At 30.2% G+C, this 27722-nt stretch overlaps 2 protein-coding genes across 3 annotated transcripts in view; both read right to left on the bottom strand.

Annotated features, from left to right (window-relative positions):
- LOC142326609 (uncharacterized) overlaps positions 1 to 15354 on the bottom strand; it is a 215841-nt gene extending 200487 nt beyond the window's left edge. Inside the window, exon 1 of the mRNA XM_075369199.1 lies at positions 822 to 15354. Coding sequence (XP_075225314.1) covers positions 822 to 15209 — 14388 coding nt within the window. The 5' untranslated portion in view covers positions 15210 to 15354. The remainder of the gene's footprint in view (positions 1 to 821) is intronic.
- Positions 15355 to 15551: 197 nt separating this feature from the next.
- Positions 15552 to 27722, bottom strand: part of Msp300 (Muscle-specific protein 300 kDa) — a 764465-nt gene continuing 752294 nt past the window's right edge. For both annotated transcript variants that reach the window (XM_075369201.1, XM_075369200.1), the window contains 2 exons: positions 24865 to 24975; positions 15552 to 15884 (listed from right to left, as the gene is read on the bottom strand). In XM_075369201.1, the coding sequence (XP_075225316.1) occupies positions 15771 to 15884; positions 24865 to 24975 (225 nt within the window). In that variant the 3' untranslated portion in view covers positions 15552 to 15770. The remainder of the gene's footprint in view (positions 15885 to 24864; positions 24976 to 27722) is intronic.

Below are 27722 nucleotides of genomic sequence, written 5' to 3'. Positions count from 1 at the left end.
AGATAATTAAACACAATAACATATAGAAGCAGGGACACACACAAATACGCACAACATTAACAAGCCTATAACGTTTTAAATGAATGAAAACAATAAACTTTGATGTAAAAGCGTTCACTTTGAAGTAGAAGTAAAACCGTTATGTATGAATGCATAAATAAAAAGTAATCCAGGCTGAAGTATAAGGACCATCCACCCACATGCTCATCATGCCGCCTTTGTCGGGCCATTCTCTTTCTTTTCAATTATTTTGCTTTTTATTCTTAAATATAGCTTATCGTTTATGCAATACGCATATTTTTTTTAACAACCACAGAGGTCTTTATCATATAAAAACCATAAACAAAACAATACTCTGTTAAAACATAAAACAATTTTTTGTAGAATCACACTAACATACATATACACACATCACACGCGCACACGTATTCTGTGAAATCAGATTAGTAATCATTTTAAATATTATAGATATTAATAAAATTTATGTTTTTATACATTTACTAAAATAACTACAATATTTTTATAAATACTTCATTGTTCACCATTTATTTTTACTGTTTGCTTTTAATCAGATTGTTAGAAATTATCACAAAAATTGGAAAAAACCAGATAGAGAAAAACAATTTTGCTGCTACAAAAGGTAAGCACAACATACTTATGAAGAGACATGTATAAAATACTCTTCGGAAACGAGACAAAAATATACATTCTGATATGCAAAGCAGTAGAAAACAACAGGGCAGACAGCAACACAGTAAAAACAAAACCACCACGCAATAAAAATAAAAAAATTACTTGAACATGGACATTATTTTTCGAACCTTATTGCTTACTAGGCTTGTTGAGCTGTCTTCTGGTCGGTACGGTTTGCTGACTTCTGCGTCGGCTGCATTTCTTTTCATATTCGTTGGATCTTCGTCTGAGATATATGTGCTATAATCCGACCAGCCTCCAAGACCAGACGGCAAATCGGCAGTCAACCGTTCCGTTCCTTGTTCTGGGTCACCATTTCTTTTGTCTTTTTTATTTTTACGATTAGGTGAGGAAGGTCCACTACTTCCAGGTCCTTCATTATCATTATCGTCATCTTTACGTTCAAATTTATTTACGTTTATCGGTTTATGTTTTTTATGACCCTTGCATGCAGTTTCAAAAAACTTAACTTCAGCGTCATGATACATTCGTCTGCCGATCCAGAAATTGTCATTTGAAAGGTTAACTGGTAATTCATTATCTATTTGACACTCGGTCTCAGATATTCCCGCATGAGGCTCTATACTAGTAGGTGTTTTAAGTTCAGATTCAAATTCTCTTTTCGTTTCAACTCTTTCTTTTTCTACTTCTTTAGTACTACTTGGCTTTCCTTCACTTTTATTCTCTTTATGTTTTTTAATCTCGGTTTTTGATTTTACCCCGTTCGGTTTTATTTTTTCTGTATCAGATGTAGCTGCAGGAATTCTACCTTCTTTATAAACATCATTATCATCAATCGATGATTGCTTCTTATCTTCAACATGAGATTTTTTATCTGAGTCGGCACGAGTTCTTAATTTTTCCTTACGAAGATCTTTCTTAGGAATAAATTTAATAAATCCCTCTGAATCAATAGTGGCTAGCGGTGATCTTGACAGAGACATAATATTATCAATTCCTGAACCTACAGAGTCATCTTGTTTGTTATTTTCTTCATCTAAATTCTGTTTCAGATTACTAATGTTTGATGTAGGTTCATCTTGGCCGAGTGATTTTGAAGTATTCAGTGATAAATTAGTTGAATTATCTATTCTTGACTGACTATCTTTAGAATAATTTTTAAAGAAATCATCCTCAACAAATCTTTTTGGAGTGTCTGGATCACTGATCTTCATCTCATCACATTTTTCTTCTGGTATTTCTTCAATTTTATCTTCTGCGTGAAAAATAGGTCTTTCTATCGATAACTTTCTAGTTTCTGAAGATAACTCTGAGTGTACTGTAGAACTGTGTTTTGAAACGACAGATTCATTGTTATTACTTTTTATATGATGCTGTTTATCGTTATAATTATTTAAAACTAATTTTACAAACTTTCTTTCGGCTTCTGCAATTGCAAAAAAATCATACTTTGGTGTCTCCTCAACAGGTAGATTAATAACCTTATTTTTATTTACATTCTCTTTTGTTTTAATTTCTTTTTCATGCGATTTGCTATCATCATCAGTTTTCTGTTCTGAAGGTGAAATGTGTTGAGCAATTCTTTCACTTTCATCATCACAATCATCAATTGGCACGGGACTATCTAAAATGTCAAGCCAATCATCATTACATTTTAAAGAAATGGTGGCTTTATTTTTTTCTTCCGATGTTGATTTAACAGACGGTATTGGATTTTTTGATTCTTCCTTAAATAAAGAACTGTGTTCATCCCCAATTCCTTTTTCTTCATTTATAATATGTATTTTATCAACGGTAAAACTATTTTCAGTTAATTTGGGGCTGACTTTAGAGGAATCAGCATTTATTGACATTATTTTTGATTTCTTCTTTTTTTTATCAGATTTCTCTACATTATCATTCTTCACAGATGAAGCAGACATTTGCAGTGCTTTATGCTTTTGCCTATCTTTTACAGAACCAAATATACCACATTCTTTAGCTTGTGACACAAAAAAATCTTCAAGACCACTTTTAATTGATGTTTTATTATGCTTTTCTTCTGGGGTCACAACTCCATCACTTTCATTTGAAACCTTAACAGTATTATTGGTTTCAGCTATTATTAGAGCTGTACTATCACCTGATACTACTACAGGATCAGCAATTTTAGAATCAAATGTCTTCTTTTCATTACTCTCTAAAGGAAATACTGTTTGCTTCTGCATCATCCATTTGGGTGTGAATGCTAATACAGCAGAAGACTCAGCACGAGAAAGATTATGTGATTCTGGTTTAATATCTTTAGCGTCTTCTGTGTTTTGCCCAGATTCTTGGGGTTCTATACTTTTTTCATGAATTTCATCACTACAAATATTTTTATTATCAGGTTTTTTCTTTTTATGTTTCTTTTTTGATGATGAGGTATCATCACTTTTTATTTTTTGACTGGAGCTAGGGTCCAGCTTCGGTCCTGTATGGATCAATTCTGTTCCGGTTGTAGATTTTGTTTCTTTTATAATATCGCCACAAGAAGCTGTTTTATAACTTGATTCAGACAATTTTTCGGTTATTTTAATATTGACCATGCTTTCTGTCAATTGAGATTCTACTGGCAATTTCTCTATGCTGGCTGAAAGAAAACTATTGTCATCAACATCAGTTTCTTTACTAGTAATCAGATTACCATCAGAAACTTTTGGTAATTGTACGTTTTCACCTTCTGGATGTTTACTAATAACTTTAGCTTTTGAAAATTCAGCCGGTTTTCCATTCGTAGCTTTCTGGAACTCCGTAAGACATTTTTCAGTAATAATTCCCCCATCACTGAATGTAATTTTCTCAGTGAATTCACAAACCCCAGGTATAGATTCAGTAGCTGATTTTTGTATTTCACTTGGGTCAACTGAATCAACTTTTTCTTTAATTTCAGGTTTAACAGATTTATTCCTATCTTTCATTTTGTGATCATCACTTTTTTCATTTTTATCATGTTTTACTTTCTTTTTTGAACCAACTAATTTAGAAGAAACTTTGACAGGCTTGTGAACAAAATTATTATCATATATTGCGCGACTGCTCACAACTGTGATATTTTTATCAGATGGTATAGTAGTTGTTACTTCTTGAACATCAATAAAATCAGCACTAATTGATGCAGATTCTTTACCTTTACTGGTTGTTGGTAGATTATTAGGAATTTCTGTTTTATCTGTGACATTTTTATTACGTTTTTCCTCCACTGAACCAGTTATTAAAATTTCTCTGATTACTGACTGAACATTTCTGGCAAATTGTTCTGTCAATAAAACCTTTTCTTCAGCCACTAATTTTCTCAATTGCCGCTCATCAGTGCTTTCAACTTCAGGTGTATGTAATGAAAGATTGCCAATATCCATTTCTGAAGGAACATAAACATTTTTAGAAGTTCTAAAATCAAGACAGATATTATCTTCTTTTTTAATAATATTACAAGGTAAGATTTGTTCTTTTTGTTGTGTATCATATGACTGCAGCAGAGTTGATTTTCTATCTATTTCTTTCTTCAATTCCTTTACTTTTTTATGTGAAACGGATTGATCATGACTTGTAACCGTAATATCTAACTGAGATTTATCGTACTGTGGTTGCACATCCTTCAAACAAAGATCATCTGAAGGCAAAATTTTTAATTTTTGTTCTGCATTGTCTGAAACTGGTTCTGTTTTTTTTATATCTATTTCATTCTTTAATTTATTTCCTTTTTTATACGCAACATTTTCTACAAATTTTTCATCATGACCTGTAACAGCAACATCTATTTGATATTTATCCCCTTGTGCTTGTACAACCTTTAAACCAAAGTCATCTGAAGGCAATATTATTGCTTTATGTTCTGTATTGTCTGAAATTGGTTCTGTTGATTTTGTATCAATTTCTTTCTTTGATTTCTTTACTTTTTTATGTGCAATATTTTCTGCAGATTGTACATCATGACTTTTATCAGTAACACCTAACAGACATATTTCTTCTTGTTGATGTATATCCTCCAAACCAAGATCACCTGAAGGCAGTATTTCTTCTGTATTATCTAAAAATGGTTCGGTTGATTTTGTATCAATTACCTTCGTTGATCTCTTTCCTTTATTATGTGCAATATTTTCCACAGGTTGTTTGTCAAAACTTACAACTATAACATCTAATTGACTTTTACCATCTAGTGGCTGTACATCCTTCAAACCAACATCATTTGAAGGCAATATTTCTTCCTTTTGTTCTGTGTTATCTGAAATTGGTTCTGTTGATTTTGTGTCAATTTGTTTCCTTGATTTTATTACTTTATCATTTGCAAAAGGTTCAACCGATTGTTCACCATGACTTATAACAGTAACATCTAATTGACATTTATCTTCTCGTGGTTGTACAACTTTCAAACAAAGATCACCTGAAGGCAATATTTCTTCTTTTTCCTCTCTATTGTCTAAACATGGTTTTGTTGTTATTGTATCTGTTTCTTTCTTTAATTTATTTCCTTTTTTATGTTCGATTGTTTCTACAGATTGTTCGCCATGACTTGTAACGGTAACATTTAATGGACCTTTTTCTTGTGTTTGTACATCTTTCAAAACAAGATGATCTGAAGGCAATATTTCTTCTTTTGGTTCTGCAGTTTTTATATCTAATTCTTTCTTTAATTTCTTTCCTTTTTTATGTACAATTTTTCCTGCAGATTTTTCATCATGATTTATAACAGTAACATCTAATTGACATTCATCTTCTTGTAGTTGTACATCTTCCAAAACAAGACCATCTGAAGGCAATATTTCATCTTTTTGTTCTGTATAGTCTGAACTTGGTTCTGTTGTTTTTGTATCTACTTCTTTCATTGATTTCTTTACTTTTTTAAGTGCAATTTCTTCTACACATTGTTCGCCATAACTTGCAACAGTAATATCTAATTGACCCTTATCTCCTTGGGTTTGTATATCCTTCGATGCAAGATCATCTGAAGGCAATATTTCTTCTTTTTCCTCTCTATTGTCTAAACATGGTTCTGTTGTTATTGTATCTGTTTCTTTCTTTAATTTATTTCCTTTTTTATGTTCGATTGTTTCTACAGATTGTTCGCCATGACTTGTAACGGTAACATTTAATGGACTTTTTCCTTGTGTTTGTACATCTTTCAAAACAAGATGATCTGAAGGCAATATTTCTTCTTTTGGTTCTGCAGTTTTTATATCTAATTCTTTCTTTAATTTCTTTCCTTTTTTATGTACAATTTTTCCTGCAGATTTTTCATCATGATTTATAACAGTAACATCTAATTGACATTCATCTTCTTGTAGTTGTACATCTTCCAAAACAAGACCATCTGAAGGCAATATTTCATCTTTTTGTTCTGTATAGTCTGAACTTGGTTCTGTTGTTTTTGTATCTACTTCTTTCATTGATTTCTTTACTTTTTTAAGTGCAATTTCTTCTACACATTGTTCGCCATAACTTGCAACAGTAATATCTAATTGACCCTTATCTCCTTGGGTTTGTATATCCTTCGATGCAAGATCATCTGAAGGCAATATTTCTTCTTTTTCCTCTCTATTGTCTAAACATGGTTCTGTTGTTATTGTATCTGTTTCTTTCTTTAATTTATTTCCTTTTTTATGTTCGATTGTTTCTACAGATTGTTCGCCATGACTTGTAACGGTAACATTTAATGGACTTTTTCCTTGTGTTTGTACATCTTTCAAAACAAGATGATCTGAAGGCAATATTTCTTCTTTTGGTTCTGCAGTTTTTATATCTAATTCATTCTTTAATTTCTTTCCTTTTTTATGTACCACTTTTCCTGCAGATTTTTCATCAAGATTTATAACAGTAACATCTAATTGACATTCATCTTCTTGTAGTTGTACATCTTCCAAAACAAGACCATCTGAAGGCAATATTTCATCTTTTTGTTCTGTATAGTCTGAACTTGGTTCTGCTGTTTTTGTATCTACTTCTTTCATTGATTTCTTTCCTTTTTTAAGTGCAATTTCTTCTACACATTGTTCGCCATAACTTGCAACAGTAATATCTAATTGACCCTTATCTCCTTGGGTTTGTATATCCTTCGATGCAAGATCATCTGAAGGGAATATTTTTTCTTTTTGTTCTGTTTTGTCTGAACTTGGTTCTGTTGTTTTTGCATCTATTTCTTTCTTTGATTTCTTTCCTTTTTTATGTGCAATTTTTTCTATAGATTGTTCATCATGACTTGTAACAGTAACATCTAATTGACCCTTATCTTCTTGAGGTTGTACATCTTTCAAAATAAGATCATCTGAAGGCAATAATATTTCTTCTTTTGGTTCTGTAGATTTTATATCTAATTCTTTCTTTAATTTCTTTCCTTTTTTATGCGCAATTTTTTCTGCAGATTTTTCATCATGATTTATAACAGTAACATCTAACTGACCTTCATCTTCTTGTAGTTGTACATCTTCCAAAACAGGACCATCTGAAGGCAATATTTCATCTTTTTGTTCTGTATAGTCTGAACTTGGTTCTGTTTTTGTATCTACTTCTTTCATTGATTTCTTTCCTTTTTTATGTGCAATTTCTTCTATACATTGTTCACCATGACTTGTAACAGTAATATCTAATTGATCCTTATTTCCTTGGGTTTGCACACCTTTCAACTCAAGATCATCTGATGACAATATTTTGTATTTTTGTTCTATACTGTCTGAACTTGGTTCTGTTGTTTTTGTATCTATTTCTTTATTTGATTTCTTAATTTTTTTATGTGCAGTTTTTTCTACATATTGTTCATCATGACTTGTAATAGTAGCATCTAATTGACCATTATCTTCTTGAGTTTGTACATCCTTTAACCCAAGATAATCTGATTGCAATATTTGGTCTTTTTGTTCACTTTTGTCTGGACTTGGTTCAATAGTTTTTGTATTTATTTCTTTCATTGATTTCTTTCCTTTTTTATGTTCAATTTTTTCAGCGGATTGCTCATCATGACTCATAACAATAACATTTAATTGACCCTTATCTCCTTGTGTTTGTACCTCCTTCAACCCAAGATCATCAGATGGCAATATTTCATCTTGTTGTCCTGTACTGTCTAAATTTTGTTCTGTTTTTGAATCTATTTCTTTCTTTGATTTCTTTCCTTTTTTATGTGCAATTTTTTCTACAGATTGTTCACCATGACTTGCAACAGTAACATCTACTTGACCCTTATCTTCTTGTGGTTGTACATCTTTCAAAACAAGATCATCTGAAGGCAATATTTCTTCTTTTGGTTCTGTAGTTTTTATATCTAATTCTTTCTTCAATTTCTTTCCTTTTTTATGCGCAACTTTTTCTGCAGATTTTTCTTCATGATTTATAACAGTAACATCTAATTGACCTTCATCTTCTTGTAGTTGTACATCTTCCAAAACAAGACCATCTGAAGGCAATATTTCATCTTTTTGTTCTGTATAGTCTGAACTTGGTTCTGCTGTTTTTGTATCTACTTCTTTCATTGATTTCTTTCCTTTTTTAAGTGCAATTTCTTCTACACATTGTTCGCCATAACTTGCAACAGTAATATCTAATTGACCCTTATCTCCTTGGGTTTGTATATCCTTCGATGCAAGATCATCTGAAGGGAATATTTTTTCTTTTTGTTCTGTTTTGTCTGAACTTGGTTCTGTTGTTTTTGCATCTATTTCTTTCTTTGATTTCTTTCCTTTTTTATGTGCAATTTTTTCTACAGATTGTTCACCATGACTTGCAACAGTAACATCTAATTGACCCTTATCTTCTTGTGGTTGTACATCTTTCAAAACAAGATCATCTGAAGGCAATATTTCTTCTTTTGGTTCTGTAGTTTTTATATCTAATTCTTTCTTCAATTTCTTTCCTTTTTTATGCACAACTTTTTCTGCAGATTTTTCATCATGATTTATAACAGTAACATCTAATTGACCTTCATCTTCTTGTAGTTGTACATCTTCCAAAACAAGACCATCTGAAGGCAATATTTGTTCTTTTTGTTCTGTATTATCTGAACTTGATTCTGTTGTTTTTGCATCTGTTTCTTTCTTTGATTTCTTTCCTTTTTTTTGTCCAATTTTTTCTAAACATTGTTCATCATGACTTGTAACAGTAATATCTAACTGACCTTTATCTTCTTGTGTATTTACATCCTTCAACCCAAGGGCATCTGATGGCAATATTTCGTCTTTTTGTTCTGTTTTGATTGAACTTTGTTCTGTTGTTTTTGCATCTGTTTCTTTCTTTGATTTCTTTCCTTTTTTTTGTCCAGTTTTTTCTAAATATTGTTCATCATGACTTGTAACAGTAATATCTAACTCACCTTTATCTTCTTGTGTTATTACATCCTTCAACCCAAGGTCATCTGATGGCAATATTTCTTCTTTTTGTTCGGTTTTGATTGAACTTTGTTCTGTTGTTTTTGTATCTATTTCTTTCTTTGATTTCTTTCCTTTTTTATGTGCAATTTTTTCTACAGAGTGTTCATCATGACTTGCAACAGTAATATCTAATTGACCCTTATCTTCTTGGGTTTGTACATCCTTCGACACAAGATCATCTGAAGGCAATAGTTCGTCTTTTTGTTCTGTTTTGATTGAACTTTGTTCTGTTGTTTTTGTATCTATTTCTTTCTTTGATTTCTTTCCTTTATTATGTGCAATTTTTTCTACAGAGTGTTCATCGTGACTTGCAACAGTAACATCTAATTGACCCTTATCTTCTTGTGTTTGTACATCCTTCAAAACATGATCAGCTGAACGCAATATCTCTCCTTTTTGTTCTGTAATGTCTAAACTTGGTTTTGTTATATTTGCATCTGTTTCTTTCTTTGATTTCTTTCCTTTTTTTGGTCCAATTTTTTCTAAACGTTGTTCATCATGACTTGTAACAGTAATATCTAACTGACCTTTATCTTCTTGTGTTTTTACATCCTTCAACCCAAGGTCATCTGATGGCAATAGTTCGTCTTTTTGTACTATTTTGATTGAACTTTGTTCTGTTGTTTTTGTATCTATTTCTTTCTTTGATTTTTTTCCTTTTTTATGTGCAATTTTTTCTACAGATTTTTCATCGTGACTTGCAACAGTAACATCTAATTGACCCTTATCTTCTTGTGTTTGTACATCCTTCAAAACATGATCAGCTGAACGCAATATCTCTCCTTTTTGTTCGGTAATGTCTGAACTTGGTTCTGTCATATTTGCATCTGTTTCCTTCTTTGATTTCTTTCCTTTTTTTTGTCCAATTTTTTCTAAACGTTGTTCATCATGACTTGTAACAGTAATATCTAACTGACCTTTATCTTCTTGTGTTTTTACATCCTTCAACCCAAGGTCATCTGATGGCAATATTTCGTCTTTTTGTTCTGTTTTGATTGAACTTTGTTCTGTTGTTTTTGTATCTATTTCTTTCTTTGATTTCTTTCCTTTTTTATGTGCCATTTTTTCTACAGATTGTTCATCATGACTTGCGACAGTAGCATCTAATTGACCCTTATCTTCTTGTGTTTGTACATCCTTCGACACAAGATCATCTGAAGGGAACATTTTGTCTTTTTGTTCAGTATTGTCTGAACATGGTTCTGTTGTTTTTGTATCTTCTTTCTTTGATTTCTTTCCTTTTTTATGTGTAATTTTTTCTACAGATTGTTCTTCATGATGTGCAACGTCAAAATCTAATTGACAGTTATCTTCGTGTTGTACATCTTTTGAAACAAGATCATCAGAAGGCAACATTTCTTCTTTTTGAACTATGTTGCCTGAACTTGGTTCTATTGTTTTTGGCAATATTTCGTCTTTTTGTTCTGTTTTGATTGAACTTTGTTCTGTTGTTTTTGTATCTATTTCTTTCTTTAATTTCTTTCCTTTTTTATGAGAAATTTTTTCTCCAGATTTTTCTCCATGATTTGTAATGGTAACGTCTAATTGACCTTTATGTTGTTGTGGTTGTACATCTTTCAAAATATAATCAACTGAAGGCAATATTTCTTCTTTTTGTTCTCTATTGTCTGAACTTGGTTCTGTTGTTTTTGTGTCTGTTTCTTTTAATGATTTCTTTTCTTTTTTGTGTGCAATTTTTTCTACAGTTTGTTCATAATGTCCTGTAACTGGAACATCTAGTTCACATTTATCTTCTTTTGGTTGTACATCCTTCAAATTAAGACGTTCATCTACAGGCAATATTTCTTCCTTTTGTTCCATATTGTCTATATTTGGTCGAGTTACTTTTGTATTTTTTTCTTTCTTTGATTTCTTTTCTTTTTTGTGTTCAATATTTTGTGTAGATGTTTTTTCATGAGTGGTTGTTATATTTAATTTACATTTATCTTCTAGTTGCTGCTGGTCATCATTCAGACCATGATCATCTGAATTCAATATTTCTAGTTTTTGTTCAATCTTGTCAGAAATTGGTTGAGTTGATTTTTTTTCTATTTCTTTTTTCAATTTCTTCCCTTTTTTCGGTTCCAATGTTTCCACAGGTTGTTTATCATGGCTTTTCTTAGGAACATCTAATTGTCTTTTAGCTTCCTCTAATTGTTTACCTTTTTGTTCTGTAATCTCTGTCACCGATTGAGCTTGTTTTTCGTCTTTTTCTTGTTTTGCTTTCTTTCCTTTTTTATGTTTAATTTTTTCTACAGGTTGTTTCTCATGAGTTTCATCCAATATGCATTTAATTTCTCGTGGTTGCATATCCTTCATAGAAAGTTCTTCACCAAGAAGCAGTACTTGTTCTTTTGATTCTTTATTGCCTGTCTTTGTTTGAACTGAATTTGTATTTACATCTTTCTTTGATTTCTTTCCTTTTTTATGTTCAAATTTTTCATCCTCTTGTTTGTTATGTTTTGTAGTACTAATGTCTAATTTACATTTGTCTTCTTGTTGCATATCTTTCATGTTAGGCATCTTTTCAGAGGGCAATATTTGTTCTTTTAGTTCTGTAATTTCTGACAGTGGTGAAGTTGAGTTCGCATTTTTTTCTTTCTTTGCTTTCTTTCCTTTTTTATGTTTTGATTTTTCTACAGACTCCTCTTGAGAAACATCTGATTGACATTTTTCTTCTTTTGATTGCACATCTTTAAAACTGAGACTTTCATCAATAGGCAATATTTGTTCATTTGTTTCCTTAGTGTCTGTGTTTGGTTGTGCTTTATTTACTTCTATATCCTTCTTTGTTTTCTTTCCTTTTTTATGTTCTAATTTCTCAATATGTTTATTTTCATGCCTTGTAGTATCATCTAACTGAAATTTGTCTTCATCGTGTGGTTTCATATCCTTCGAACAAAGCCCCTTATCAGAAGACAATACTTGTTCTTTTAGTTCTACAATTTCTGGCATTGAGTGGGCTGAGTTTGCATCTTTTTCTTTCTTTGCTTTCTTTCCTTTTTTACGTTTTGATTTTTCAACAGACTCTTTCTCATGAGTAACATCTGATTGACATTTTTCTTCTTTTGATTGCGTGTTCTTCAAACTGTGACTTTTATCAATAGGCAATATCTGTTGTTTTGGTTCCATGCCATCTGTGTTTGGTTGTACCGAGTTTACTTCTATTTCCTTTGTTTTCTTTCGTTTTTTATGTTCTAATTTCTCAATATTTTTTTTGTCATGACTAGTATTAGCAACATCTAAAAGACATTTATCTTCATGTGTTTTCATATCCTTCAAATCACCAAGCAGTGTTTGTTCTTTTGAGTCTGAAACTGATTCTTTACAAGGGGTTTTTCTTTTTTTAGATTTCTTTCCTTTATTTTCTTCAGATTCTTTACTTGTGATTATACTTTGTTCTTTATTTCCAGTTTCTTGTGAACATTTATCATCTGTTGCAGGTACGTATGTTACTTCATCTGTTATTGAAGAAATAGCACCAGCATTAGCAGATGTTTTTTCAGACTGTGTTTGTTTCTTTTTCTTTGATTTCTTCGGTTCATTATTTTCCACAGCACTTACTTTATCTACTTCTCCATTTTTGATACAGCATTTTTCGATCTTATTATTTTTAATATTTTTCTGATTATCTAATTTATTTTGTTTATAATTTTTATTTATTGCTGTAGAATGATCGCTTTCACTTACAATATGAGATGTAAGCTGTGACTGTTTTTTCTTTGATTTCATTGATTTTTGTAAGCTTGTGGTTTCTTCTATTGTTGTAACATCAGAAATAATCTGAGTAACTGCTTCAGAAGTCAGAGAAAATTCAGTTTTTTCTTCACAAGTTACATCGTTTGTCAGTTTATTTCCTTTTTTCTTTTTCTTTGATTTTTTATCTGTTATTTCATGTATTTTTTCGGATTCATGCGTTGCTTCATTTAATCCTTTTTCAGATTCTTTATTCAATTCTTCTTTTCCTGATTCATTACTAATGGTATTCACATTAGTTTTCAGTTTTTTATGTTTCTTTGATTTCATATGTATATGTTCTGGTGTTACTTGTTCTGATACTTTTAATACAAAATTGTTTACTTCATCAACATTTTCATCAGCAGCTTCCTGGAACTGTGATTTATTTTCTGGCTTCAAAGATTTATTCTTTTTCTTTTTTGAATTTTTATTTTCATTTTCTGCATTAAATGATTTTGATTTTACAATGATTTCAGATCGTGTAACATTCTCTACTGGCCTAATTACACTATTTTCAGCATCTATGAACAATTCAGTTTCTTCTTTTAGTTTGCAATTGTTGATGTCTGTTATTTCTGGTGATTTCTCTTTAACTTTTTTAGAATTACTGATATCTTTCAAGTTTTCACTTTTTGAATTTTTTAAACCTTTTTTATTATTAACCACTTTATTCACAACCAATTCTGATTTATCTTTCTTTTCGTCATCTTGTTTTATCATATTCTGTTTTTCCTGTTGAATTTCACTAATATCTTTTGAATCTGATTGCTGGTCTTTTTCATTATTACTAGTTTTCTTTTTATTCTTCTTGCTCTTTTTCTTACTTGAGACAAGATTAACCATCTCCCTATTCTCATTAACTGTGAGTGAATTTTCCACTGACTGGGTGATATTTTCAGATTGTTTCTGCTTCATTTCATCGTCAACTAGTGTATGGGTAACATTTATTGACATATTTTCAGAAATAGGTTGCTCATTAAGCTGATCAACAATTTTTCCTTTCTTATTCCTTTTACTTTTTGCTTCGGTTTCCTTTTTATCTGACTTACCATCATTACTTTCTATCTCAACCACTGTTTCAACACTTCCAATGACATTTTCTTTATCATAGGAAGGTGTGGATGGTTGCTTAATATTCACCTTAGAAGTATCTTCAGACACAACATCAGGTGATTTACTTTGTGTTAAGCCCTGAGCCAAGATTGTAGCATATGATACACCAATTGTGTTGCGTTCGTTGTTGACAAATTCGCTAGTTAATGTCAACTGGGTTTTATCGTTAATGGTGTATGCTAAATCATTACCACTGACACTGAAAGTCTGATAATCAGGATTTTTAGCTGGAAATAATGCATCTGTTGTAGACCCAAAATCTGGTGTATTTTGTTGTTCTAGTTCTTGGTGTTCAACATGTGATAATTGCTGTGGTTCTGTTTCATAATCAACTGGGATATGGGATACAGTGTGCTTATCGTCATTCAAAGTTGAAAACTGAATTTCCTCTGTCATTTCTGGAAATGGAGTTGCACCTGTGTGGTATGTTCCCAAACCAGAACTAATCAACTGCTGACCAGATGCTATGAAACTGGATACTTCAGGTTGAGGATTGATGTACGACTGGTAAATATTTGAAGTATAGTGTAAGTTACTGGATAGAACAGTCTGTTCAAAATTATCAGTATACTGAATTTCTTGAGTAGTTTCTTGTGTTTGAAATTGATTGTCTTCTTCAGAAACAAATTCTGGCTTTTCTACTAGTATATCAGTAGTCTGTATTGTTTCAGGTTCAATAGAAACTGTTTGATTAATAGAGTCTTCAACTTTGAAATCATCATTATCATAAGATTTCAGATCAAATTTTGTAATTTCTGGACTGCCAGATCTACTCTGTGGCCTAGATATCGATTCACCCCTAAGAATTTGTGAGTAAGAAGGAGACGCTCCCTTAACCCAGATTGGACTGGGTGATCTGCCAGCCCTCTGTTGAGGCACTGACAACATTTGCTTGTCGGTAAGTAAAGATTTGAGTTCTCTACTGTTCACATCATTGGATCCTAAGATCTGTTTTTTTGATTCAATCTGAGGTCTTCTGTTTTGTTGTCTACTTTGACGTTCTGTTAATTTATTTTTAGAAGAACCTTTTTCTACTTCAACAGGAATGTCTTCTGAAGTACTGTTATTTTCTTTCATTTCAACAGTAGTAGGTTCTTTTACCGCTTCAAACTGACTCTCTTGTTTTAAAAACTGTTCAACTGTTTCACCAACTATATTGATTTCTTTAAACTTTCCTGTAAATTTTTCTTGTTCTTCTAAAAGTATATTCGGACTAGTTCGTCCAGCTGCTATGTCTGCATATGATAATTTATCAATATCTAAAAATTCCTTATTTAATGTATCATCTTTTACCGGTTCTTGTTTATTGACTAAACTAATACCAGTCATTCTATTTTCAACAAATGCCAACAAACTTATAAAATCTGGTGATTTCCCAAGGAACGGATCGATGCTTTGAATTTGCCGAACCAGAAATTGGATGCGCTCTCGGTTATTTTCCACATCTCGTTCAAGGGCCTAAATGGAGGGGAGGGTAACGGAAATTGTGTCTCAATTCATTTCGTTTCAAATTACTTCTTATAAGATTATAGATATATACATACATATAAAAATGAATAAAGTAAACAAAGTTGTGAAACCATGTCACAACATTTAGATGACTAAGAACTCAAAAAAAAAAAAAATTAATTAAATAAAACAGAAAAATGGATTAATACTAAATACTGTTTTATGTACATTACATTATAAAAATGATGTTATATAAACACTTATGCTTTTTTGTGTTCACATTCCAAGACCTTTGTGGAAGCTACGATGCCTGGTGGCTAGAACTTTTGAAAGAGAAACAGAAGAGAGACAGAAATTAGAGAAGTGTAATAGTCAGTTTAAACTGCCACCCGTCAGGGTTCCGTAGACATGCTCAGTATTACGGATAAAGGAAAACAAGGGTTATGAATCTAACAACGGGTCAAGGTCTGGCGTCCCACGTTGCACCAAAAGTTTAATCCTTTCTATCCGGGCAGTGATCTTGCTCTGGAATACTTTCACTCTCTGCTGGCAAGCCTGCGGGGACCCACGCCAAACCATACCATCATAGTGCACCATTCACCAATATAAGCAAAACCAGTTTATACAACAATGACAAACTTCTGCTGAATATTACCAGTACATTATAAACTATAAAGTTTAACCTCAAAAACACATTTTAATATAAAATAGCAAATAAATTGTTTACAATACTAAAAGTTATAAATGAAATATTTTTGAGCTTAAATCCTTCACCAATTTTGAAAAAAAAATAAACAAAACCAGTAGAAAACTTTTGCTTGATAAGGAGACATTGTAGAAGCCTATGTTTTGTGATGAACTGAGGGAGATTACTGATAAACTATAGTCCCGGTTTAGAAATTTAAGATAAAGCTTTTAGTTACTACCCTTGGGTAATCATAAATGATATCCAAACTTAGGAAATTTAATTAAAAAATTAAATTAAATTTAATAAAAATGTAAAAAAAAACATAAAATAACCATAAAATTTATTTAAATAAAAAATTCTCAATAAAAAGGGAAGAGAACCAAAGAACCAAAAATCCTGCTCTAAGTTGCTCAGTTTATAGAATAAAAGCTATATCCACCAATAACTGATAATAGATGGAACAATGTACGATTACAGAATTCCTTTTTCCATATAATATTTTCATTGTGTAACAGAGCTGTGGGGATTATGGGAACCCTAGGACAAACAAAAGTTCTACAAATTATTCTTATAAATATCTCCTTAGGTTAGGTCAAAGATCTAACTTCCCCAGCCAGGATACAATTCTGCTTCACAGGAATTATATTAAAATACGCAGTATAGAATATTTTATATTATACCGAAAGGCTTCCACTTAAAAGCTTTCCTCATTGGTTGATTTAATTTTTTAAGCATGGCACCATTAGTATATAAGATTATTTATAGATAAATAGAATAAATTAAAATTCAACCTTACCAACAACAATTCATCTGTGTTTTTTGAGTACTTTCGATCATTTGACCATCATCAGGAAAAGTTCTCTTTTAATTTAAAAGTATTAAAATTAAAATTAACATAAGTAGATACAAAAGCTATAAAATATTAAAAATCGTAACAACCAGTCGTCATAGTGTAAAAGTGATTTATATCTGTTATGTAGGAAAGTCAATATTGTTATAACAACTGCGACTTTCCTACATACTCATGTTAATTTTAATACTTTTTAATAGAAAGAAAATTTTTTCTGATGATCGAATGACCAAAAGTACTCAAAAAACACAAGGTAAATTGTTGGTAAGGTTGAATTTTAATTTAATTTATATATAAATAAAGAGTTGATGTTGGGAACCTCTAGCAGAAACAAACTATAATTAACTACAAACTAACAATGGCCATAACTTTGATATTCTACACATACACAGAAAAGATTCGCAACTCTTGACACTCTCCAACATTATGAAATGTATAAATATACAAAAACCATACAGCAATTTACAATGGGTAACAATAAAATTTGCAAACGCACTGCAATAAAATTTATGTGTGCCTTCATGCTGAATATCATTGTACCCTGTTATCTCCTTCGGAAACTACAATGATGCCCATCCAACCTTCAAAATAGCTTTGAGAAACTGGTTTGTTAGTTGTCTTTACAACTACTAACATCCTTTGATATCAACTTTTTATGAATAGGGTGAATGTTTCAACACAGCAATTTGCAATCTAACTGTTTATTCACAGTATTGTCAAAGTACAAAGATTCATAAGTTTCCAACAAACGTTTATAATATTTTTCATCTTATCTTTTTTTACCAACTCCACTTAGACCTAATTAATTCAATGCGTGCCTAGGGTGGTTATTGGTAGAGACATTAATCATTTCCATTACTTCAGTAGTATTTTTTCTTCACACACCTTTCTAATTTGGGATTTTCAATTGTTTCTTTATCTTACCTTCTTCTGCGGTGTTCAGATAGTCAACAAATTTTCAGTCGCAATTTGACAAAGAATGTTACATCAGTTTTTCTCATCGATAACTGACCTGACCTCTCATCATCAAGTAACACTTTTTCTTCATCCTCAAGCTGCTGCCATTTTTACCAATTTGTGAAATTCTCTTCACAGAATTATTCCTATGATTTTTTACAAAATTTCTACAATTTATCTCACCAAATCTGATGAGAAATTTAATGTTTATTCATTGCTCTAATTTAAGCAATTATTTTCTCACAATCATGTACTGAAACATGGAAACAGACTTCACTCAAACAAAATGATACTGACCAACGGTAGCTGTCAGATGGCAATATGATAAAATTCAGTAAAGTGATATAATTCTATACATTGCTGCAGCAAACACAAGCTTTATTGTCAGAACTTGCATTAAATGAGTAGACGCAATTCTACCCAGCATATTTTTTGACACCATCCCAAATGTATCTCTACCTAACTCAAAAAAACTGCCAGTAATAACATCAACTGATGACAGAGTGAGATCAGAAATACAGGTTGGTGATGATCACAAGAATGACTTAAATCATAATAAATTTTTAAAACCTTGTATTTATTAAAAATTTGGTTTGGTTTGCTGTTTCAGAAGCTTAATATTTCAAATGGTTTTTTCTACTTCATAGATTAATTTATTAACAGAGAACACTTATAGTTATATTCAGCCAACTTTTGAAATACATACGGGTTAATGAAACTTTTTGAAAATAATCAAAAATTTATTAACAAGGAATTAATGACATGAAATTTTATTAAAAGCAATAAGTATTTTTAATAATTTTTTCTGAATAATGTCATTTTTAGTTACCTTTTCAAACCTTACAAATTTTGTTATTATAATTTGATGTTCTGTGTGTTTATTTTTTTAATGCATCTTCAGTAGAAAAAAAATCAAATTTAAATTCTAAAATCTGTAAAATATAAATGTTTCTGTCGCATCTGTCAGTCACAGAATCAACTGTTAAAATGCTCAACCATGGTTAAATAGTTAATGTATGATTTAAAGTAAAAATTATATTTACTATTAAAAATATTTATATGTTTTAATAAGATTTATTGACAATTTTTTACTAGTAGTTTTATAATTTTGTTAATTCCAACACCAGCATACTGCCTCTCAAGCTCATTCAACACAACCATAATTTAAAGCTAAACAACATTTAACTGAAAAGGTAACTCTGATTATCTAATACACTATGTTTAAAAACTAAGCAGATTTTTGAAGCAGATATTAATTTTTTTACTGCTTACATGTTCAATTGCATTTTAATCGATAACCTTATTGAATTAAAATTAAAACCTTAAACAATACCTCACAAAAAATTAAATAAATAAAATGTAATTTAAACAACTTCCTCACCAAAGTTAATAAAATTTAGCGATGTAAACAATGTACATTAATACAAAAAACTTTTATGAAGACTTACTGTAAACTTAAGTGAAAAACATAATAGATTACACAAAACGTTATCAAAATATAATTGTTTTGAGGTTAAATTTTATACCAGAACTCTAATTTTATAAAATTATTTTACAAAATAGATGAAAAATTTTAATACTAAAATAAGAAGAAAATATTAATGAAAAAAATTCAACAGAAATTTGCCAGAACGTCATACATAAAACCCAAAAACCAAAAGCATCTTAACTAAAAGTTCTTAAATCATATTAAACAAAAATTTCATATATAACACAAATTATAATAAAATTAATTTAATAATCATTGCAATGATCTATTTTTTTACATAAACCTGCTAAAAAAATAATAGAATAGCATTAAGATAAACTTAATAATAATAATAATAGTTATCATTATCATCATAATCCCACAAGCAAATAACAAAATTACAACAATCATTACTATAAATTAAATAATAAAAAATATATAAATTAACAAGCCAGCAATAAAGTAAGAAAAAGAATTTAAATTATAAATAAAAAAGTATAAAAAATAAATAAGTAAATAAAATAAAATTAAAATTTCAACGAAAGAAAAAAGAAAGTATATTTGTTTAGAGTGTACGGAAGCAGTGCAAACTATGTATTTTAATTTATTGTAGTTGTTCATACATAAGCCGGTGGTTAAAAGGTACGAATGGCCTAATAATAACAAAACAATTATAGCAAGACTATGAAGAGGAAACTGAAGTGCTGGCGCGCCTCGGTCAGAACAACCGAATAAGTAATAATCAGTGACCAGCCACCAGGCATCAAATATTTGTTAAAGAAATACTTCAACTTGATTCGAGCTAACTGAAAAAATACATTTCAAAATGTTCCAAACGTTGTGGCATGATTTACAATTTAAAAAAAGATTATAATTTATTTATCATAAGGAAATATCAGTTAATCATAAATCCTTTAAATATATAAATATATTTATTCATAATTCAATATTTCAATAATATACATAAATAAAAATATAAATAAAAGAGTTAAACATTACTTTTTTTTTTGTTTCCTCTTACAATATGAAAATTATATCCCAAAAAAACACACTGTTGAATCCTCTAAATAAAAAAAAATTATAATGCATTTACAAACAAACAAAATGGTGGCTATAAGATGTTAGAAATTTAAAAAAAAAACATACTTGCTACATACAAGTTTAGTTAAAAGAAGATTGTTATTTTCCAATTATAAAAAAATTCTACAAAACAACATTTTATTATATTAACGTCAATAAGATCTATAAATACACACAAATAAAATGAAAAAAACATTTAATGCTATTTATTATTTAAATGTTATGCACTTCAAGGATAAAACACAAATATCTGTTTAAAGAGTACTAAATTACTTTTCCAAATTTCTAACACGAGTAATTAATTATTTCAGAATACTTACAACTCAGAACACAACATAAATTTTTCTGTATAAACTGATTCAAGCTTGTTACAATTTATACACTGCATCTGAAATTAACATGCTCTAATCTTCTAGGTTAGTAATATTTTAAAATTACAATTTTTTTGTTCTTCGTATTTAAAAATAAAAGTTACCTTACAAAAAGAACATGGAAAATTCTAAAATATACTTTATAAAATTGTATTTTAATTCAGTAGGCTCCAATTTATAACTCCTTTGTGAAATAGCCAATTCATAATAAATGATCTCAATTTAAAAAAAAAAAAGATAATGTCCAAAGATACAAAAGCAAAAGTCTTATAGATGAGTACTAGCGTAGTAATAAACATGAGTAGTACAGAGAAAAGGGATAATTATCACTTCCCATTTATAATCGTACATAATATTTATTACAAGCCACTTACTCTACCTTTTAACTGTCGCATTAATACTTTCATTTTCATTGTATTCAATAATCAGGTACAGTCTTTTTCTGACACAAATAGAGCAAGATTTAAGAATTAAAAAGTAACGTACATGAAAAAGAATAACCCGATTTGAAAACCATAACCTGTACAAATAAGCATGGTTAGTAAATGAAATTTTCATCATTTGAAAGTGCATATGTCCTAGTATTTCAAATACCAGCTGCCAGATTGCAATACTAGCGCTCAAACGTATGCTAACATCAGTTGTAAATATCATGGCATCTATGCAACATAAGTGCACTTTGTATTCTACAATTAAGCATTCACAATAACAGATCAGCGTGCATTTCAGGATTGATCCACAATCAGCTAAGAAAAAATTTGAAAATTAAGGGTGTTTAATTATTAAGTGGAAGAGTCCAGGGTGGCCATGGACTTGAAAATGTATATGAATTCAAGAGACTTTTCAGTGAAGCCCGAAAAAGTTCACTTGTCGCTGAGTACTTGCAATTCTAATTTGATTATTCGTGCGAGTTCTACAGTTGCATTTCAGGGTGTACCAATAAGAACCAGTACAAGCTCTTTGTGTAAGTGACAAAGGGAATGATCTTAAAATGGAAGCAATAGGTTCCTACCGTGGTTAATTTTTAGTGATAAAGCAACATTTCATTTAAGCAGTAAGTTACATGCCACAATATTTGCAAACGGGGGACTTTAGAATCTGCATGAGATTGTACACAAAGAGCCACCAAATGTAAATGTTTCTTTTGCAGTTTCGTTTCCAAAAATTCTTATCTTCAGATACTGCAGGAGTGGCTTTTTTCACAACTAAATGAAGACTCATTTTTCAGCAAAAACAACTGAGTTCAAAGTGTTTCTAAATGAAACATTGCCTCGATGCTGGCTAGGGTGTTCTGACTCCCAAGCCTGATTAATGTCTGGGGATCTTGGGCCACTCCTGGGCCCAAGATCCCCAGACATTAATCCTTGTGGCCTTTTTCTTTTGGGGGATATCCTGGTGAATCAAAGTGTTTCCACCAATACCTGCTTAGTTGGATGAACTGAAAACCAGGATCACAGCTGCAGTAACCTCTGTAACAGAAGACTGTCTGCAACATGTTGTGGAAGAATTCAGCTATCATCTTGATGCTATCTGAGCAGCATATCTAAAGAATATCTGTTTTCAGTGTTACAGAAGACTGCATTATCATGTTCATGCACAATATAGAGCAATAGAGAACCTGACTGTTTGATTATAATACTGCGATTTAATTTCACAAAAAAAATTCATTGAGGAAGCATGTTCCTTTGGTCTATTTTGAAACTACTGGCTTGATTTATGACTACCCTAAAGAATCAAGGAGGGTCTGCTGTAATCAGACCCTTTTCATTATGCATGAAAAATTTTCAAAATAATTTGTTCATCAATATTTTATTTGTAATAAGTATATCAATTTCTTAATGTTATTTTGTTTTTAGTCATAAGTATTTCTGTATTGCAGTACAAAACAATTTTCATAATGCATTTACTTGTATGAAGAAGTAATCCACAAGTGATCACAATGAATACAAAAAAATAAAAAAACAGCAAAAATCGAACACTATTTCAATATTTATTAAATTTATAATGCTATGTTAAGATGCATTTTAATAAAATAATTATAAATTAATGTGTTCATGATGAATTGAAAAAGAAAAATTAGAAAACATTCCTGTTAGAACGTGAGAATAACACATCATGTTTATCAAATATGCAGTCATGGCAAATTTCAACATTAATACATTTTTTTAGTGTAATTGTGTTGTTATGCTGGACAATACTAAACACACAAATTTTTATTTTTGGTTTTCAATATAGATAGAGGAGGTATAATTTGAGAATATAGAGGACTCATTTTAATTAAACATGAGTAAAAAAAAATGTTAAGACTGAATTGTTTTTACAGTTTATAAAGACTTTTGCTCCTTGTAAAAAAGTACTAGACAACTCATGAGTACATGAAAAATGTTTTTAACACTCTCCATGCAATTGGCAGAGCTTCTCTAATTTTGGATGGGATAGGATATTTACAGTGAAGCATGCAATTTTAAATTAGTAAAATTGAAGTTTATCTTCCCAAAAATATATCTTGTATTCTTTCTGGACTATAAAAAAATGAATCTTTTGCAGTAGAGAAATTGCTGTAAATTATTTAATCGAGGTGATGAATATATAATTTTTTTCAAAACATAATGATAAGTAAGTGTAAAAGAATCAATAATAAGTTTTAGATAACCACATACACAAGAATATGGTAGGCATTTATCCAAGAAATAACATAAAGCCATAACGATGGCAAAGAGTTCAGCTGTAAGCTATTTCTCTATGACCAAAGTTGCATAAAAATACTAGCGAAAAACATTTCACCACTTCATTAAAAAAAAATTTGTATACAAGCAAAAATGTTTGAGAGACTTATAAACATAAGGTAACTTTTTCATAACTTTTAAATCAATAACAATCCCTTTTTTCTGAGATGTTTAGGAAAAAGGTCTATCAAAATGAATGAATAAAAAAATGATGTAAATTACGTGATCTATAAAAAAAATCACAATGTAATTTTGCTGAACATTAAAATATAAATAGACATAAAAGTTAACAATTTTTTTGAATTTTATATTAATTTTTGAAAAGTAAATTAATAGATTATAATTAACACAACTCATAAATTACATAATTAATTACAGAAGAAAATCCATGCTGTATCCAATAGTTTAAAATTATACCAGTAAACAGAAAAAACTTAGATGTAAAAAGAATATTTCCATTAAGAACATAGTAAAATGTTCACTCAATGTGTCAAAAGAACTGTTTGTTATGTGATGAGAATAATGGTATATCCACAAAGGTGATGCCATATCTGCATAGAATAGAAAGTCCTTAAAAATTATTTCTGTTCCACAATACTTCCAAAAATCATACTTAATGCACACACAGAGACTTTTTTTAAAAATTAGCTTCATATGGGAATAAACCGTTTCTTGCGATCATAGTTTATAGAAAAATTAATAACTAGATCATATCCATTTTATAATGAATGTTATAATTTTTTATCACAAACCTAAGCGAACAGTTATCTATTTTAATTTTATATTCATATCCTATTAACTTTTCTTTTAATGAAAACAACCACCAAACATGTCACTGCTTGAAAAAGAAACCATAAAATGACACTATAAAAGTACCATGGAAAACATTTATGTAATTTACCAGAAAAGCTGAAAGCTAATCAATAAGATATTAGATCTTACCAATTAAATTGTCTGATTTTAAAAATGACTTCGCCAAAATAAAACATGTACATGTGTGCATGGATATTCTGAAATTTTGCATTAACTACATGATTACAGCTAGCAGTTCAATTTAAAACCATATAATATTAAAACAAAATAGAACAACATATACTATTCTATGTGATATACCATCATCTGCATCAGGAAAGAGTAATTAACTGTGTTATCTCCAACAAATGCAATAATAAATACGAATAGAATGATGATTAATAAGTGATAGCAATGTTAATAAATTATAAATGTAGAGGATTCAACAAGTGTCACTGCAACAATATGAACTAAAAATGGGATCGGATTTCTAAAATTAGGTCTAATCAATTACAATACCAAAGTAGTAGGAGTAACAAAGTTATACTGATTGTTACACACTGATATTTGAAAAAAATTATTATAATGGGGTATAGAACTTACGTTTTGCTCTTCAGCAGCTTTATCACGATCATGAGGTAAATAAGTGGGACTCATTACTGTTCTTAGTTGAAGTTCCATTTGTACAACTTGCTGTCTCAAGTTTTGTATTTCCTGAAATAACGAAAATGAAGTCTTAGAGCAAAAAAAAAATTTATTCATAAGCAATTATTGAAAATACCAATAAAGAAAGGCACCCTCAAGCAATATATCCTGATAGTACGCTTTTTGTTGACTTAACTCATCATAATTCTTATTACAAATTATTAATTGAATTAATTCTCAGAAGAATCTAATTAAATAATAATTACGTTTACGATATAATTTTGAAAGCGAGCTCTAATAATCTCATTTATTCACCAGGCTGGATAATTTATACTTAACACATACAGTAAATAATTTTACTGTAATTTAAACTATTATTATTTGAATAAAAAACTGCAGATCATAATTCTAACAGCTTAAGCCTAACTGTATATATAATATAAATTTGCATCCATTACATTTTTTCAGTTCATTTTTAAATTTTATGAAACAATGAAATTATATTGTAATTCTTTAACAAAAGTGGTGCACGATTAAACCCAGAAATGATCTGTAAAAATCCATACCAGCAAGAGTTATTTCACTCTACCTCTAGGGGATTATGTCTCCAAAGAATTTAATTAAATCACTAACACAATTTTTAGAAAATTTACATACCCATATACCAAAAATGTTTTTTTTTTTTTTTACAGTAAGTGTTTTTGAAACCAGCTGAATCTCAGGAAAAATATGGCTTATTTTTAAGAATTTTAAAACTTATAAAAGGAAGAAACAACAGATTATTTAACAGGGCAATTCTCAATGAAATGAAGCATATAAAGAGACAGTAATAGTGGCATACAAGGAGAGATGTAAAAATTTATAAATTTTTACAACTGGTTAAAGCAGTACAGGATAGGTACTGCTTTATAGCAGTACAAAAATAATATTATAGTTTTATAGATATATAAAATTTTCCCCACAGACCAGAAATTGGGATATGAATAACTAAAAAGAATATAAAGAATGGTGAATTAATGACTGACAAAGCAGACAGTATGAAACAGTGGAAGAATTACTTTGAGGGATTACTAAATAGCCTTCCGCAGGATTTTCTAATAGAAGGAAAATCAAACTTTAAGGGACAATAACAAATGGTACTGAAGCCAATTACGATTGAAATGAGACAAATATTTAGAAAGATGAATAGTACATGAACCAATAGCTGAAAATAAAATTGGTAAAACATATAGGAATAAAACAGTAGTCACTTTACATCTTTTTTCCTGGGCACACAATGAAGTGTGCACTATCAGTACCCAGGAACAATATTACCACAGTAAATAATTTAGCCAAACAAAAGCAAACTTAAAAATTTAGTAACAAAAATATAAAATAATTAAAATTAACAAATAAAATATTGGTGAAACACATTATAGGAATAATCAAATATGTGAATATAGATACACAGTCTTAAGAAAAAACACGAAATTGGATAACATCATCATATTGTTCCCTAAAATATTACAGATATTAGTTCCCAACTTAAATTTCCAATGCAATGCCGCAGAACAGATATAGTCCACAAGTATGTGGTGTACAGTCAGCTGGCAGTTGCAGCGAACAGAAACAGGTGCATTGGTCTGAGTGATGAGATGTCTATGAGTAAGTCTAGTGTGCCCTATTCACAAATAGCAAATAATAACTCCTCTTTGATGGTTATTCCTGCATGAAGGGCTCCATGATGACACAGTGTCCTTAACAGGACAAATTTTATTGTTTGATGGTAGCATTCCTTCCATTCACTCTGCCAATCATCACAGACAACCCTTTTCAAAAACATACAAAACATTAAAAGGAGGTTGCAAACAAGTCTCTTTTGCTGCACATCAGTGTGCTCATTGCTTGAAATTCCAATATGGCTAGGGATCCAGCACAAGCCCACTGTTGTGTTATGCAGAGTCATTTCAGAGATAACACAGACTGTATATCATAGATAAAAGGGTGTCTGAAGTACATGTCACTAATCGCCTGCACAGCACTTGTGGAATCTGAACAGTTAAGTACTTGTCGAGATGTCTGGCTAATTATATTTAAGGTCTTATTAATAGAACACAGCTCTGAAACAAAAACACTGCTGATGCTGGGAAGGCCAAACATGTATGTTCTAATGTCAACCATAAAAGCACCAACCAACAGAGTTGTCTTGTTTAGAGCCATCTATATAAATTATAGCATCAGTACTTATAATATTATAAAATTTTTCTTGTAAGATAGCTGGATTTGTGTATTTTTTATGGTATCAACAAAGACTAAAGCAATAATTTACAAGAGAAGGCTACCAAGGGTGGTAACATTAACAATAAGAACTGGAGGTAATTGTATATTTAGAGATAAGAAAAGACTCCACTTTACAAAAAATGAGAGAATGTTAAGTGTGAAAATAACAGGAGTATATTCTTATTACATAGTACTAATAAGATCTTAAAACAAAATGTTTGAATAAAATGATGAACACTGAATGACTGTAAGTCTTAACAGCATGAAAAATGTATATCTTTCTAGTAATGATCTTGTTTAAGCAAGTTTTGTTCTGAGCAAAGTTTTAGAGAAAATCTGGAAACAAAAAGAAAGTACACTTTTTAGCTTTATACCTTACAAGAAAACACATGGCACCCTAATAGAGATGTTGTGGGAGGCAATAGCAGAGGAAAGAAACTCGCATGAAATTAAAACAGTAAAACGTGTATTTAATGTTGAAATCAAGATGTACGGTTAGGGCAGCAGGAAGAGGGTCCTGTTGTTTTATTAGAGGGTCCTGTTGAGATAGGAATAAG

The sequence above is a fragment of the Lycorma delicatula genome, chromosome 6 (genome assembly GCF_047948215.1).
Source record: "Lycorma delicatula isolate Av1 chromosome 6, ASM4794821v1, whole genome shotgun sequence".
NCBI lineage: Eukaryota > Metazoa > Arthropoda > Insecta > Hemiptera > Fulgoridae > Lycorma > Lycorma delicatula.
This window is presented reverse-complemented; position numbering and strand designations above follow the sequence as displayed.